The sequence below is a fragment of the Chenopodium album genome, chromosome 26 (genome assembly GCF_948465745.1).
Source record: "Chenopodium album chromosome 26, dcCheAlbu1.1, whole genome shotgun sequence".
Taxonomy (NCBI): Eukaryota; Viridiplantae; Streptophyta; class Magnoliopsida; order Caryophyllales; family Amaranthaceae; genus Chenopodium; species Chenopodium album.
This window is the reverse complement of record NC_137859.1, coordinates 7584996-7601539: the sequence shown is the minus strand read 5'-3', so window position 1 is coordinate 7601539 and position 16544 is coordinate 7584996. Positions and strand designations below refer to the sequence as shown.

Here is a 16544-nt window from a genome sequence, read left to right as displayed (position 1 = left end):
CAGCTGTGATTTGGGATGAGAAGAAGGTTTCTTCGGGAGAGTTCATTGTTGCCGCTATGGGTGAAAGCCCTTTGAGGGTCCTGGGTGTTCTTATGGTTAGTATTCAATTCAAATTTCCCCCTATATTTTCATATGGTGATTGTGCTTATTACTAACTACTTTGTTTTACTTATGACGTAGCCTGCTACTCCAGCCACTGGTGAGGCAAGTGGTTCTTCAGCACCCAGTGTTGGCGACGGATGTAGTGCTTCAAGCGCCGCTGCTGATGGTGGAGATGCGTAGATCTGCTAATGAGGTCCATGCTGTTGGAGGTGGAATTTCTGAACAAGTGTTGCTGCTGTCCCCGATGTGGGATTTGTTTATTTTTATGGTTTTTATTTTATGTAATTCGTATCTAGGTGGTTTGTATTAACTAAAACATATGTGGCTTCTGTCCACAACTCTCTTTGCACTTTGTTTGAACTTTGATTTAGGGCAATCTAATTGCCCTAAAGTGTGTGTTAGTAATGAATTAAGGCAATCTAATTGCCACTGGTTCTTATGTTTATTATGATCTGTGTGTTTTGCTAGTAGTGGACAATTAGTCTAAAATAATTTCTCAAAATAATTAGGTGAATGAAATTATTAGGTGAATGAAATTAACTACATCAAAATAGGAACAAATCTTAATAAGTGGATCTAACAAATCGAGGAAATAGTGTACAAAAATGAAAATTTATATTTATATTCAGTGCAACAAATAGATGACACAAAAATGAAAATTTATATTTATATTCAGTGCAACAAATAGATGAATATCTACCAATACTGATCATCAGTATTTGTGATCAATATTTTCACATAAAGGCAATGTTGTTTACCAGCCTTGAAGTAGATATTCTTTAAAGTAAAATATATGTTCTTGCCCATTATTATCTTGGATTTGAGTACAGGTCAGACTATTTGTCCAATGACTCCTTAACTTATTTGAAAAATGAGCTCTTTTTTATTAGAAACAAAACATTGCAAATTGGTCTAGGTAATTTTGACCAACTTGTGAAAAATTTGGAAAAAAGAAAAACTGAATAAAACTGCTGAATTTAGTCCAACATTTTTTAGCTGGGCCAGCCCAAACAGGATCAACAAAAAAAAAAACAAGTCCTATTATCAATTTATGAGTACATTACATCACATAGCCCAGTAATGGTTAATCTAAAAACAGTTACACAATGTACTTTTTAAAAAAAACAAACTAGTAAAAAAAATGCCATCACATTATTGGATATAGGGAAGACCTTATTTAGCTAGCACAATAACGTCACATGGAATATGTTCGGACCATTCATCATAAATAGCAGCATAAAAATCTTTTGCAGAGCCTCCCTGAAAACAAAACACAAGTCTTCATTAACTCATAATGCATTCAAATATCGTACCATCTTCCTTTATGCCGCATCATGAAACAATTAACAGACTTACACGGCTCTTTACAACATGATAGGATGTTGATGGATAGTCAGCTCTCAAAAGACATAACTGAGTAGGCTCTGCATTTAGTGATTTAGCAACAAGCCAATTACAGGTACGTCTAAGATCGCAGTCCTGCGTCTGGTCCATAAGTTTCAATCGTATAAGCCCAAATCATAAGAATTTTCTGAAGAACAAAAAAAACAACCAATTAACTAACCTGAATAAGGAGTGCCAAAAACTGACTACAAGGAGATTGGATAAAGGTATTCATAATCCGCAGCAGTTGCAATCCATCTGCGCCACCGCAGAACAACACCTCAGTCTGCGTACTAGCAGCCATTCTCACAAGATTACGACCGTCGCATAACCCCATCCAACACACATCATGAAACTGTTTACAAAACCATAAGTGCAATTCACATGTAAAAATAATAAAGAATTATTAACATTGAGTTTCCACAAAGATTACCCATGTAAGGAGTCGAGTTAATAGGCACTCCAAATCTGAAGAAATGGTCCTTCAATTTAGAACAGAGGAGAGCAAAATCAGCTAATTGCAAAAACAAAACACCTGAAAAATAATAACAAGCACGGTTTCCTACCAATTCATAGAACCGGCATCAAGAGCAGAAATTGCATGACAACGGCTAGGTTCTTCATCACAGGGCGGTTGAGTACTGGAATTGCTTGGAATTGGAGACAGAGATCCTACTTCAGAGGACGATGTACGTCGACGTTTATTCCGTTTCACTTGCTTTGAAATTGAGTTCTTTGGAGCACCACGCCTCCGCCTCGTGCTATCCAAGCCGGGAGGTTGAACAAACTCATGAATAACACCCTAAAATTGAAATTCACAATATACAACTACATCAGAATTAACGAGATTCACAACATGCAAGCCAAGTTGCAAAAAAAAAAGTTAATATACCTGAGTCATAGAGACAGGGCCATTGCTATCCCTAGCATCCTTGGGATGATTCTCGCCATATGCTACATCTAAACTCTACAACAATTAAAGCACATAATCACAAACCACAATGCTGAAAACAACCAAAGAAATCCTTCAAAACAAATTGTACACTAACCCCTAACTTTCCATAATCACCTCCGATTGCAAACCGATCACGCTTAACAACAGCACCAATCTTATTCATGTTCCACACCTTAACTCTAGGAAATTCACCCCATTGCACAGGAAACTGGTTTAACTTGTCCAGATAAAATACCTATCACAACCATCAAATATGAACTATGAATAAAAACATCATCACAATACACAAATTAGATTGTCTTGTTTTGAAATTTGAATTACATACCACAACAAATATTGTACAGCCACCACATCCGCCGGCTACACCGGTTGAATAAAAACGCCTTGCAAAACTGGCAACACTCTCCATCAACTTATTCAACACCAACTCACACCAATTGTAATGAGAGGCATTCATTGCACAGGTAAGAGCAGGAAACAAATCATAGGCCAACCTTGGAGACTGTGTTGGACATAACACCATTTCAAGTGACAACAACAAGAATAATGTCTTAAATTCCTCCTCCTCATGCGCCTCCCATTTTCCCTCAACCCGTTCCATAATTTTGGAATTCACAGGTATGCCTATAGATGTGTAAACCCTTCCTGCAAATTTCTTTGACCTAGTCTTAGATGGTTGGCCGTATTTTTCCTGGATGCTAAGAACCTTATCATGCAACATAGGTGACATCGATTTACTAGTGGGGACAGTAAGGCCTCTATTAGGAATGCCTAATACCCAATGCACTTGATTAGCAGCTAGCCTAAATTGTTTGCCATCCGGAGCAATAAGCACCTTATTCACAGGATCAATACGAGTCATTAACCAATACCCTAACTGTCGAGGTAAGTGTATGTTGCTTGGAATACTCAATAACCCACCAAACCCCATTTCATTAACCCAACGAGTTCTTCTCTCATCGAATGTGTGGCATATTCTAGAAAAGGTCTCAATACGGCAGTTCATATTTGGAGGCTGCAATTCAAAAGGGGGTACACAATATTATAAGAAACACACTCACTATATTTAACATAGCTATGATAAAACATACACAGCAATAATGTAGGGACACATACCCTACCAAACAATTCCCCTTGCTTCTTGATTACCTCACCCTTTCTCTTAACTTGACCGCCTACGCTAATAAGATCATCCTTCAAAAAAACAGCATACTTAAGATAACAAATTCAATATTTGAATCCAACACAACGCTCCTTAAACATCCTTACCAAAAAAATTTCATTTGGTAGTACTTTCCCCCACGGATCTGCTAATCCAGTTCGGCCCTGTTAACAAGGTAATTGACCAATTACGTACATATAATTCCTACACTGCTAAATTGAACAAAGTTAATACAACTGCTAAATTTAATTCTAATATACCATTGATGACATCTCTCTTTCATGTTTGACAGAGCACATTATCTACAAAAATTGAGAAAAAAAATCAATGGAAAAACCTATCACATCAAATTTTGACATATCACATTATAAATCGATATAATCAGTCTGGAATCGATAAAGGCAATTATGATTCATCATCATTATTGAAAACAAAAGATTTCACTCTGGAATTCAGAGATAAAGATTTATAACCAAACACTTCAATATGGAATTAAACCACATAACAGCAGAACACATAGAAACGAGCTCAAGATCAAATTCCGACAAAAATTCGACCACTTACCAGCTCCTTTGAACACAAATTGTCTCAATTGGCCACAAACCACCCACAAACCACCTCCTTTGAACTGAAATTGTTGCAACTCGCCCCAAACCAGCACCTACGATGTGAAAGTACCGCACCTCCAACCGTAAATTGTCGCAATTCGACCCAAAACAGCTCCTTTCAACTTAAATTGTCACCATTCGACCCAAACCAGCTCCTGTCAACTCGAATTGTCGAAATTCACCCCAAACCCAGCTCCTATGAACTCAAATACAGCTCCAATGTCCTGCGATTGTCGACATTCCACCCTTCGTACTCAGAGTTTCGCCAACTCTCTCTCCTAGGGCTTGACGCGATTAGCTTCGTTTAACAGTCGTTCTTCACCGTTAGTCAAACTTTAGCAGACCTTCTCCACTAAAATTTTATTCGGCTTATCAAATTACAAGCTCATCCCTTCACTTTATTTTTGTTGACAATTTTACCCCTGTGAGAAACAATTTTTGTTTCTCACGGAGCTGAACTTGTATTTCGCGTAAATTAAATATTTTTAAAACTAGTTACTCCCTCCGTCCCCAAATTACATTCTTCCTTTCTATTTTTGGTATTTCAAAATTACATTCCTCCTTTCTATTTTTGGTAAGTTTTTTTTAGTAAATCAACTCTCTTTTTCTGTTTTATATTTAATGCTTTCTCACTCATCCTTACCTAATTTCACTCATAATCTTTGTGCCAAATTACAATGAATATGATTGGTTAAAATTTTTTAATTAGAGCATGTGATTGATCCTTTTTTTTTGCATAGGATTGATGACTTGTCATGAGTAATAAATAATCTATCTTTGTACTTCCCATTGCATTATCTAATTATTGTTATTTGTCTTATTCTTCCCTCCTTAATTCCTGTGTAAATTTCCAAAGAGGAATGTAATTTAGGGACGGGGGAGTACAATATAAAAATGCTGCATGCAACATGTATTTATTCATTAAATGCTACACGCTTAAAATCAAGCTTGTGCAATAAAAGCTTATACAATCCATTTGCACTAAAAAAAAAAAAAAGAAAACAAACAAACAAATAAATAAATAAAAGCTTAAACAATCCAATATATAGAAAGTCTAGGTAACATAACACGTTTTATTAGTAATAGACATGCAATGGTTAATCTGATCCCTACTTTTCTGCTTCGGTGGGCGGAGTATGTGTTGGAGACACATCACCTGACTTTTCTTCCTTGTCCTTTTTTTTTTTTTGGTCATAAACAGAACATTAGGATAAATCATAAAAGTTAATGGCCATGGCCAACTTACAAAAGCAACACACCCTCACTAAGGTGGTTGAAATTGAGGGATAACACCCTCCCCTAAGTTAGCAGTTATAGAGCTAATAAGTTTTGGACCAAAACGGACATTTGAGCTGTTACAGATCGGAGTACTAGCCATCCTAGGCCTAAGAAAAAATACAAATTGTCCCAAAATTCTATTGTGATACGCCGGAAAAACTTTGAACCAATTGGTCCGAGATACTCGATGACGATATATTTGTGCATGAGTAATAAAAGTGTAGTGCATATTACCAAAGTATATATAGCGATCCATGGCTTAACATGGATGGTTGTGACATACACTCCCGTCATGAAAGTCAAAAGAGTTGTGTAGAACGATATTAAGAGCAGCAAGATGCTAAAATCCATCAGCATCACCGATTTTCGTTTGGTGTCAGCAGCCGGGATCCAAAGAAGGCAAAATAAGACCATTGTTGATAAGCACATTGTCGATATGTCAAAGAACATAAAGGCCTGAAATGCTATCACGTCTACGAGAAGTGGACTCCCTATAACATTCTTATCTTTATCTTCTTGGATCACTCCACCAGGAACAGTGAATGCTGCTGTGAATGATATCGTCGCCAAAAGTGCTGCTATTACACCCATTGTGTTCACATATTCGTTCATCTCCTTTGTAGAAATACCATACCCACTTCGGTAACCTTGCAATTTATCTGGACACCTATTCAAAAGCTTCTCCAACTACATCAAATGAAATTTTCCATATTATTCTTAACATGTATATATATTTAATGTAAGCATATAACAAACAAATAATGAATTAATATAATATATAATATTGAAAACAATTACGACACATGTTTTCAACTTTTTTTTTTTAGAATTAAATTTTTTTAAAATAAAGTGAAATTTTAGAAAGGATAAACCATTTTTAATAAGTTTGACAACAACAACAAAAATTGGCCAATGAAAATTAACAAAAGTGGTGTCATTTTAAAGATGATTTCATAAAAACATCCCTACTTCGGCCAACGAACTATCAGGCTAAGATAACACGGTACGGTAAAAGTAAACTTACAGGTTGTGGAAGGTCTTGAATAGATGCTAATAGATCTCCGGGACTGACACCATCTCCATCTTTGATTTCTAGAACTTCTAGTAAATTCGGCGATAACGAGCATTCATCATCATGTGGTGAACACTGCATAAAGAGACGTGCATGGGTAAAGTGTCGAGATTCAAGCGCCAGATGCAATGGTGTATTACCCTTATTGTCAACCTCTATTAACAGATCAATCAAATGCTGTTTTGTTTCAATATCTTCAAAAAGTTCTCGCATCTTGGATGATGGTTGATTAACTAACATGTGCCAGATTGTCTGGCCATCATTGTCAACAATTTTCGACGCTTCAGGTTTAAGAGAATCTAATATCTTAACTGTATTTATGTGACCAACTTGAACCGCTCTCATGATTGGGGTAAGACCATCCTTGTCTTGCAAGGTCGCTGCCTCTTTTTTATACATCGTAATTGCTACTATCACATCTTGTGACCATTCCACTGAATCCATCATGTTTGATTAGGCATGCAAAATACGGTACAGAGTAATAAACATAGGTGAAAAGTATAATACTATAAAAAGAAGATGGAAGTAATCAGGAAATCTCAGGTAAGAAAAATGGAAAACAAGTATGTAGCAATATGATACTTACCCTTGGTACTTCCAGCGAGAAGATGGAGAGGTGTCTCTTCACTTTTGTTGATCAAACTAGCAATAGTGTCAATATCTTTCAATATATCCTGTGAGAAAAGTGGTAAAACATGATTTGCTTTGAGTGCTTCATGAAGAGGTGTATTTCCTTCCACATTCTGTACTAACCATGGCGGATCATACTTAAACCTGCGGCAATCTCCTTCTCTTGTGTCGGCCATACCATCACCTTTAGCTACATGAAAGTACTTGCAACATAGGTTTAGCAACTCAAACGGAAGTGGTGAAGTATGCAATGTATTATACTCATGATTGCTAGGTGATTGTTGGAAACTGTTGCGATGAATCTTGATATCAGAAGAATTTTTTAGTAGGATATGAAGAGGAGTGTCTCTATTAAAGTCTAATTGACAAACGAGTGTCGGATAGCTATCAACAACTTCTTTGACAAAATCAAGATATTCCTCATATATTATAGGACTTCCCCTTTCTAACTGCATCAGATTATGAAGCACATTTCGTCCCTTGGAATCTCTTGATGATAAAAAATTCATTCCAAACTTGGATAGCTTTTCTCTTAGAAACTGGATTTTTACCCCTTCTACGACTCCATATTCCTCGAGTGTCCTCTTCTTTTTCTCAAACATCATCTGCATCATACAAATTAAATGATACAATTAAGTCGATCATTCCATGCATTTTGGATTTATACGTAAAATGCAAGTTATTATAAGGCATGAAAAGCTTACCTTATCAAAATCACTTAGTTGTTTAATATATGATGTAGAACTAACTTTATCAGCTTTCACTTTTGGTTGCGATGAGTTATCCAATAGAACTCGCAGCATTTTAAAGTTCAATTTCCAAGCTAAATCTAATGGTATATTTCCTTGGTTATCCATAACATCCACAAGGCTTACCATTTTTGGAATTTCTAGCAGCTCTTTGCCTTTTTTGTAGGTAGGTATCCTATTAACCATCAAGTGCAAGATTGTTCCACCATCTTTGTCATCACCCACCGTTGCAGACTCCGGCCAGTATTTAAGTATGATTGCAATGACTTGCATAGCAAAACTTGTGGTGACGAAAGCTGCTCTATGCAGAGGTGTGTAACCTTCATTGTCTTTCAAACACGCAACACTTTTATCTTTCTGTACCAGCAATTCTATCAAACTAAGAGTATTAGTAATACTAATACTAGGTACCTCTTCTACCAAGTCAGGATGCTTCCACACCAAAAGCTCTGTAACTCGAAGCTTGTGATTGATAAGTGCAACATGAAAGGGAGTGCATCCGTTGTTATTCTTGATGTCATACTGCCCATTTTCGCATTTAAGAAGAAGCTCAAAAATGGGGACGTCGCCCACCTCTGCCGCAACATGAAGAGGAGTGTTACCGTCATTGCTCCTCTGACTCATAAGCTTATTGATTATAGATCTCGGCAATATCCTCTTTTCCGTAACTTCTTCTATGAATTCATGTTGCTTTGATTGGATGGCGATGCGAAGAATATTGTCTCGAGAGACATTTTGCCCCATAAAATACTCGCAATAATTTTCTATAAATCTGTTTCGCGAGTCCTTAAGGAACTTTACGTCACCCTTCTCAGCGGCATTCTGAAGGTCTGGATCCATTACGTACACTGGCAAGCTTTCTGTAATCATCTCTTCATGTTGGACAGATCTACTAGAGTTTTCCCCCACAGAATTGTTGGCATTTTCTATTTCTATGTTTCGTGTTTCGGCCTTCTCTGTAGCATCTGGACCGCCGCTGATCTCCAGCTCCAACATCGGTAGGTTTTCTGCTGACTTTTCCTCGTTTTGGATTTTTTTCTCTTCAAACAAAAACCACAAAATGAATTATCATCCCTCTTTTTTCAATCATACAGGTAATTCAAACTTAGTTCTTTCAACAACAATGTTGCCCATAATTCTTTACAGGGACGAGGCCAGGAAATAAAATTTAGGGAGGTCAAGACTTATACTATGTACTAAGTAAAATGGACTATTTAATGGCTACAATAAAATTATAGCTATTGTTATTAGTTTTAATCTTGACCCTTTATTTTTAGTGACCAATCTTGTCCATCCATCCATCTACTTACTTAAATATTTAATAACAAATGAAAAAAAAATGTAGATTTTGATTTAAAATAAACAGTTTTTCGATCAGTTTCTAAAATAAAAAACTGAAATTTGCCATTATACCTATACCTGCAAATCTGCAATTTCTAAGTTCAAAGGATTCTTCAATATCCATTAAAATCAACATTTGATTTTAGTTTATCAAGAATAAATCTACTCCGTAGTACTCTAGTCTCTGCAGTATTACAAAGTCAATAATTTTTCCATTAATTGTATTAACGAAAGAATTGAATCATCCTCCATGTAAAACAAAACCAGAAAAAGGGCGATGAAGATGAAGATAATAAAAATAAATAAATAAATAAAATAAGTGAGATTTATCTCTAATTTCAAGACTCCAATTATTTGACATCAAAAGGTAAAAAATTAAAAATCCTCCAATCAAAGGTTTAACCATGAGACCAGATTTTCCATTATTAAAAAAGCTGAAATTTTTTCGGTAGTTTTTATTTAGGGAATTTTGACTTTTACCACCTTCAAATAACCACTTAATTGAATTTACCACCTCCAAAAAAAAAAGATTTACTTTACCACCACCAAAATTTCCAAAAATTCAAATTTACCACCAACTAACGGATTCGGATTCCGTCCATGAATCCGTTAGTAGGGCCCACATTTTTGACGTTTCTTCTTCATCTTCCCCGATTTTCCTTTTCAACCAACCAGCAACGAAATCAACTACCTCGGTTGGTCGGAATTTCGAGTGGGTTTCGCGTCTGGGTGGTGGTGGTGGTTTCGGGTCACGATGATTTCGCGTCTGGGCGGCGTTGTTTCTGGTCAGGGGTTAGGTTGGCTAGGGCGGATTGCGGTGGTTTGCGTCTGGGTGGTGTTGGTTTCGGGTCGCGGTGGTTTCGCGTCTGGGTGATGGCGGTTTCTGGTCTGGGTTTGATTTTGATTTTGATTAGTTTTGGATACGATGTATTTAAATTTTTGATTAGTTTTGGATACGATGTATTTAAATTTTTGATTAGTTTTGGATACGATGTATTTAAATTTTTGATTAAATGATCTATATGGAATGAATCTTGGGTTTGAAAAACTGATTTTTTTTTTTTTTTTTTTTTTTTTTTTTTTTTTTTTTTAAGTCAACTAAATGGATAATAGATTAGAGGGCTAAGATTCACTAAGTTACAATGGCCACAATTTCATTGTAGCCATTTGAAAATTGTCCTAAGTAAAATAGTAAATTAGTAATGTATAATTGACTAATTGTATATTATGCGTTTTCTTATTGTTAAGTTTTTTTAATGCACTAGTATTAACTAAATTTGACTAGTTCTCAAAAAAAAAATGGCAGTAATTTTTACTAATTAATAAAAAAAATGTATGTAACTGCTTAAGCTATGGGCAATTAGAAGTATAGGGAAAATTATAAAAGTAAGATTGAAATGAAAACAGTAGTTTAAAACTATTTAGAAAAATATAATTAAAAAAGCAGAATTTATAATTAAAATATTTTATTGAATGATATGTGTCATTAAATAATTGGTAAAAAAAAAATTAAAAAAAATGGTCAAAAGTATATTTTTTTAAAAAAAATTCTCAAACCCAACCAACCCCAACGACCACCCAACCTCCAGCATCCCCTCCTCCACCGCGAACCTCCATCCTCCACCGCCGAGCTTCCATCCACACCGCCAGATCCCCCATTCCCACCCATACCTAGCACAAACCGACTCGATTCCAACCCCGCCCACACCCACGAAAAATCAATGAATTAATTTCTAGGAATGACTTGATGTCAAATTTGGGTAAGAGTTTTAGGGGTTCTCAGTGGTTAAAGGGGTACTTCGGCGGCTGTGGTGGATGTGGTGGTTATTGTTGTTTCGGGGGGTATGGGATTTGGGTCGGGGGTGATTTCGGGGGTAACTTTGATGGACGAGGTTGTTTTCAATAATGGAGGGTTCCGATCGGCCGTTGTTTTAAGAGGTTTACGGTGGCGGCCGGCCAGTTTTTGGTGGGCCTAGGGTATGGGTTAGGGTTTCACAGTGGATAGGGGTGGCTGGTGGATTTTTTTTTCAATTTTTTTTTTAAGTATTACGGTCCTATTTCTTTTCAACCAATTACAAAATGACACGTGGCATCTTAAGTCATTAAAACCGATTACCAACAGGTTAGGGGACCAATATAAGAGGATAAGAGGATCTCCTATAAAGGTGAGATTATTAACAGCGAACCGGCCAAATATGGGATTATTAGAGTCAAGTTTTTTTTTTTTTTTTAATTACAGTTAATTACTACTCCATCTTGATATTATACATCTCTCTAGCTAAACACTAATTAATTTTTTTTTGAAAAAAAAATTAATATACCTCCATCCTCTTATAATACGTACCCAGCCACTCAAACCCACAACTAACTCTTCATCATTTTTTTCCCTCTTATATTCCTTATTTTTTAATATAATTTTTTAAGACCTCAACGACACTACTTAATTACACCTTTATGTACTTTGTTAGAGAATTGAATATAATGTTTCTTTTTTATTATAGTATTGTTGGGTATGTAATAGGGTATGAAATATAGTTAAGAGGGTAATGGTAATTTAGCAATTATTACTAAGGTAAGATAAACTTTTTAATGACTTGTTTTTTTTTAGAGAACTAGGTTAGATCTCGTGCCATGCACGGTGATCATTATAGATTATTGATAGATAAGTATTATAAACATAAATTAGTCGAGGAATAATAATAAAAGTATGTGATATTTTTGTTTCAAAAAAAAAAAGTATGTGATATGTTAAATTGATATTTGCAAGGCTAATTGCAGTTTCTAATACACAATTAAAATAAAAGTAGGCAAAATCTGAGCAATATTTTTTTATTTATAAAACAGATCACAATATATTTTTAAGAATATAATTTTTGGTTTATAATTATCCAATTTTATTGTTTTAGAAAGATTTGTGAAATCTTTTTATTTTAAATATACTACATTAATACGGAATATGTACAACAAATAAAGTTATTTTTGAAATTTATTTGTTTCCTTAATTAATAGATTTTTTATATAAAAAAATAATAACTAAGGACACACCAGGGGATGACACGTGTCATTGTTGGTGTGTCTTTTAGTATATAGTATTGATTGATTGATTTCAAATAATGACAAGATCTATATCATTTATTCCAAGAAAAGAAAATTGTATTAACTACTAGCTATGTCCGTCCGATATATACTTATTATCAAACCGACTAGGTATAATTATTGTAATTGTAGAAAATAATAATTCTTTAATTTTATTTCATTTCTGTTTGTTGACACGTTTCTTTGATCACCAACAAGTAAAATTGTAAAAAGTGTTAAAGTTAGTGCTTCAAAGTTGGTTAATTAGATATTTAGTTTTAATATTGTTTTTACTTAGTCAAACTAGTAAGTTAGTTTTTATTATTATTTAGTTTCTAATATTTTTACTAAGTCAAATTAGGAAGTTTAGTAGAGTCATAGTGGGCTAAACTCATGGGGCACTCACTATAAGCAACTACCCATGTAAATAGGAAGTTGATCCCACGTAAATTAGCAGTGCATGCTTTTTAGTTTCTTTTGTATGCCTATATAATAGGTTGCTATTAGTTGTTTTATTTGAATGAGAAAAGCAGTAGCATTTATCAACTTTTCTTCTTTTATTTTGCTTTCTTATTTCCAACAAATTGGTATCAAGAGCCAGGTTATCCTTAGGGCTTGTGAGGTTAAAAAATCGTGAGAGTTCTAATGTCTACCCCAAACAATTTTTCACTTTCCATTCCCACATTCAAAGGGGATAATTATAGTACATGGGCTATTAAAATGAAATCATATTTGAAAGCCATGAGTTTATGGGAAGCAATTGAGAGTGATGTGTATCCAATTCCTCTTTCACAAAATCCAATCGTAGCCCAAACCAAAAAAATATGATGAGGATATAGCAAAAATTGCAAAGGCACTTTCGTGTCTACATTCGGCGGTGTCGGATGAAATCTGTGAAACTATTATGGGTTGTGATACTCCTAAAGAAGCATGGGAAAAAATTAAGGAGGAGTATGAAGGAAACCATCAAACCAAACTCATGCAAATTTTGAACCTTAAAAGAGAGTTTGAAATGATGGGGATGAAAGGTAGTGAAGGTGTCAAGGAATACGGGAGTCGGCTAATGTCCATTGCAAATCAAATCAAATTACTTGGTGGAGAATTTGACAATCAAAGAGTAGTGGACAAACTTCTTGTTAGTCTTCCGGAAAGGTATGAAACTAAACTTTCTTCAATTGAAGATACTAAAGATTTTTCAAAGTTGACAGTTTCGGAGTTGATAAATTCACTACATGCGGTGGATCAAAGGAGGTCCATGAGAAATGAAGATGGTGAAAACAAGAATGAAAAAGCATTTCTAACAAGGTCTCCTTATCAAAAGGGGAAAGGCAAGTCCCTCCAATGCAACATTTGTCACAAAATTGGTCACGAAGATAAAGATTGTTGGCATAAGGGGAAACCTAAGTGTTTTAATTGTCAAAAATTTGGGCACATGGCAAGAAATTGTAAGTCCAAAAATGAAGAGCAAGAGACCATGGCACAAGTGGCCGTGGAAGAGAACCTATTTTAGAGTTGTGGGTGAGAAGTGCACCATGGAGGGAAGTACTCCAAATTTGAAGAGTTTGTTGGTGAGAGATGCATCAACAAGTAAATACCGATGGTTAGTGATAATGTGCATCAACAACATTTGTGTAGGTGATGAGAAGTGCATCATGGATGAAGAGAAGTGCTTCATTAATTTATTTTTATCAAACTTTGAAGCAAAGGGGTGTGTTAAAGTTAGTGCTTCAAAGTTGGTTAATTAGATATTTAGTTTTAATATTGTTTTTACTTAGTCAAACTAGTAAGTTAGTTTTTATTATTATTTAGTTTCTAATATTTTTACTAAGTCAAATTAGGAAGTTTAGTAGAGTCATAGTGGGCTAAACTCATGGGGCACTCACTATAAGCAACTACCCATGTAAATAGGAAGTTGATCCCACGTAAATTAGCTATGCATGCTTTTTAGTTTCTTTTGTATGCCTATATAATAAGTTGCTATTAGTTGTTTTATTTGAATGAGAAAAGCAGTAGCATTTATCAACTTTTCTTCTTTTATTTTGCTTTCTTATTTCCAACAAAAAGTTGATATAAAAAAATAAAATTATATTGAGACAAATCTAATAAGATTTTTTTTTTCACATGACTATATTTTTTATTACATATAAATCACAAAATACGGTCAAGACAGTGAAGATGTGAAGTGTGTATATAATGCTAAAGGTGTGTATATAATGCTAAAGCTAAAATGTGTGAACTTAAAAATGAGATGAAGTATATGGATAACATATGTATGACATAGTGATAGATAGAGAGATGGAGTAGTTACCAATAATTTGGTGTATGATAAGCGCAAGATGAAGAGGCGTCTCCTTGAATTTGTTGGTAACACTAGCAAGTTTAGGATCCTTTTCAAGCAACAATCTAGCGATCTCAACCTTGCCATTGATGGCAGCAACATGTAAAGGCGTATTGCCTTTATCATTCCCCATCGACATCCACGTCGGTTGAGAGTGTTCGACTTCATGAAGGATCGTCTTGAAAACGTCCCTGTCACCCAACGCGGCGGCAACATGTAAAGGGGTGTTTCCCTCGTTGTTGATTACACCAACCAGGTCAGGAAAATGCTTCACCAGCAGTTCAGCAACCTCAAGATTGCGGCCTTTGATAAGGACAACATGCAAGGGGGTGTTGCCGTCATTGTTTTGCAATTTTGAACTCACCGGTGCCGGCCACAGCACCGTGACCTCCTGCTCCTCCACTTCGCATAGAAGGAGCTTCTTCAGAAAATCGATGTTTCCCTCTTCTTCCGCGGCATGAAGAGGGGTGTTCCCGTGCTTATCCTGCTGATAAATCAGCTTATTAGCTACTGCTTTTGGAAATAACTCACCTTTGACTACTTTTTCTATAAAATCATTTTGCCCATATTGGATTGCAATATGAAGAATGTTGAACTTATCGGTTGAGGTTTGCCTCAAAAAGTAGTCTTCATCACCATTTTCTATCTCTTTCTTTCGTGCTTCCTCGAAGAAGCCTATGTCGCCGTTCATAGCGGCTATGAAAAACTTCCGCCTATCCTCCGAGTTGTTTTCCATGGCTGAAATGACAAATTTTTTATATTATGTTTTTTTTTTTTTTTTTTTGGGTAATTTGTTTGCTTTGTTTTAAAAAAAAAAACGCGCTACTAAGTCATAAAAAAAATGTGTTTAAATTTTGTCTGGCTTAGTAAATGAATTGGTTTCACCTTTGCAACTTTATTTATACTATACTAGCTTAGCTTACTGGGGACTTTAGCTTTGCTCATATTCTTTACGTAATGATCGAGGAAGATTTGTTTCTTTGTCAAGGAAGGTTTGTAACAAAAGGAATATTTTCCTAATAATTTCAATTTTACTTTCCATTCAGCCATTAAATTCATATTTTCAAGGAAATTTTGCCAATACCAATCATTAAAAAAAAAAACTACCACAAAAACTTTGAGTACCACTAACACAATTAATTTTCCGACAAGAATCTCCAATTATATGGAAGCTTAATTTATAAGATTTCAATCAATTGCGGTAGAGAAAACATGTGAACTTGGTAGCCGAACACAGTTACAAATAAATTATCTTTAATTTCGCATTGTAATCGTTTTAAATTCACAATATAATTAATTGAATATTAAATTAGGGTTCATAGGCAAAAAAATATAATTTAGGGTTAATGTAGACCAATATTGTCACTTAACTTGGGTTTTTAGAAGAACTACATTTCATAAAATACGCCCCTAAAACGTAGATTCTTGCCAGAACAACAAAATGTAGTAGTGCTACTCAAAGTTTTTGTGTTTTTGTGGAAATTATTTCAAAAAAAAAAAGATTAAGTGATAGTTGTTTCCAAAAGTGGTCATTTAAAAGGTATTTATTAACAACATTACCTAATTTCAATTTTAGGGTTTCGCTTAGTTTAATTTGACATAAAAATGTTTTTATGGAAAAATGAATTTTTTTTTTTTGTTTTTAATTTTCATTTTTCTTGGTTTAGTCTGTGAAGGGGTGAAAAATTACATCTTAAACTGTGGAATAATGTTTTTAATTTTTTTTTAACAAACCAAGGAAAGTCATATTTTCCTCTTTCCTCGTTATCTCCTTTTTACTTTCCTCTTATCTATACTCACATTTTCACATCCTATATTTTTAATTATTCAACTCCTTTTATTCTGCAGAGT

At 34.8% G+C, this 16544-nt stretch overlaps 2 protein-coding genes across 6 annotated transcripts; both read right to left on the bottom strand.

Annotated features, from left to right (window-relative positions):
* Nucleotides 1-939: 939 nt before the first annotated feature.
* LOC145618011 (uncharacterized) lies at nucleotides 940-4563 on the bottom strand. Of its 4 annotated transcripts, none has more exons than XR_014107829.1 (12): nucleotides 4167-4563; nucleotides 3863-3904; nucleotides 3710-3766; nucleotides 3557-3634; nucleotides 2766-3455; nucleotides 2535-2675; nucleotides 2378-2452; nucleotides 2052-2287; nucleotides 1919-1967; nucleotides 1693-1840; nucleotides 1459-1587; nucleotides 940-1362 (listed from the first exon to the last, which is right to left on the bottom strand). XR_014107829.1 is itself a non-coding variant. In XM_081672786.1 (12 exons), the coding sequence occupies exons 2-12, from the start codon at nucleotides 3899-3901 to the stop codon at nucleotides 1276-1278; spliced, it is 1755 nt and encodes a 584-aa protein (XP_081528912.1). In that variant the 5' UTR covers nucleotides 3902-3904; nucleotides 4167-4563; the 3' UTR covers nucleotides 941-1275. The 4 variants fall into 4 exon arrangements, 2 of the variants coding, with proteins under 2 accessions (XP_081528912.1, XP_081528913.1); XM_081672786.1 differs by having other exon boundaries at nucleotides 941-1362; nucleotides 1667-1840; XM_081672787.1 differs by having other exon boundaries at nucleotides 941-1362; nucleotides 1667-1840; nucleotides 3557-3615.
* A 497-nt stretch (nucleotides 4564-5060) lies between these two features.
* On the bottom strand, nucleotides 5061-15540 carry LOC145617674 (uncharacterized). Of its 2 annotated transcripts, none has more exons than XM_081672404.1 (5): nucleotides 14664-15540; nucleotides 7895-8979; nucleotides 7147-7795; nucleotides 6513-6994; nucleotides 5061-6175 (listed from the first exon to the last, which is right to left on the bottom strand). In XM_081672404.1, the coding sequence occupies exons 1-5, from the start codon at nucleotides 15427-15429 to the stop codon at nucleotides 5522-5524; spliced, it is 3636 nt and encodes a 1211-aa protein (XP_081528530.1). In that variant the 5' UTR covers nucleotides 15430-15540; the 3' UTR covers nucleotides 5061-5521. The 2 variants fall into 2 exon arrangements, with proteins under 2 accessions (XP_081528530.1, XP_081528531.1); XM_081672405.1 differs by having other exon boundaries at nucleotides 6014-6155.
* Nucleotides 15541-16544: the final 1004 nt, after the last annotated feature.

What these genes read in the sequence shown, in the direction of transcription:
- LOC145617674 (XM_081672404.1), bottom strand. Translation starts at nt 15,429, where the DNA reads ATGGAAAACAACTCGGAGGATAGGCGGAAGTTTTTCATAGCCGCTATG. An exon ending in TATCATACACCAAATTATTG is followed by an intron (nt 8,980 to 14,663) that starts GTAACTACTCCA and finishes TTTTGTTTGAAG; the next exon opens with AGAAAAAAATCCAAAACGAG. An exon ending in TTCAAGACCTTCCACAACCT is followed by an intron (nt 6,176 to 6,512) that starts GTAAGTTTACTT and finishes CATTTGATGTAG; the next exon opens with TTGGAGAAGCTTTTGAATAG.
- LOC145618011 (XM_081672786.1), bottom strand. Translation starts at nt 3,901, where the DNA reads ATGTGCTCTGTCAAACATGAAAGAGAGATGTCATCAATG. An exon ending in GCTGTACAATATTTGTTGTG is followed by an intron (nt 2,676 to 2,765) that starts GTATGTAATTCA and finishes TGGTTGTGATAG; the next exon opens with GTATTTTATCTGGACAAGTT. An exon ending in TAACTCGACTCCTTACATGG is followed by an intron (nt 1,841 to 1,918) that starts GTAATCTTTGTG and finishes TTTTGTAAACAG; the next exon opens with TTTCATGATGTGTGTTGGAT.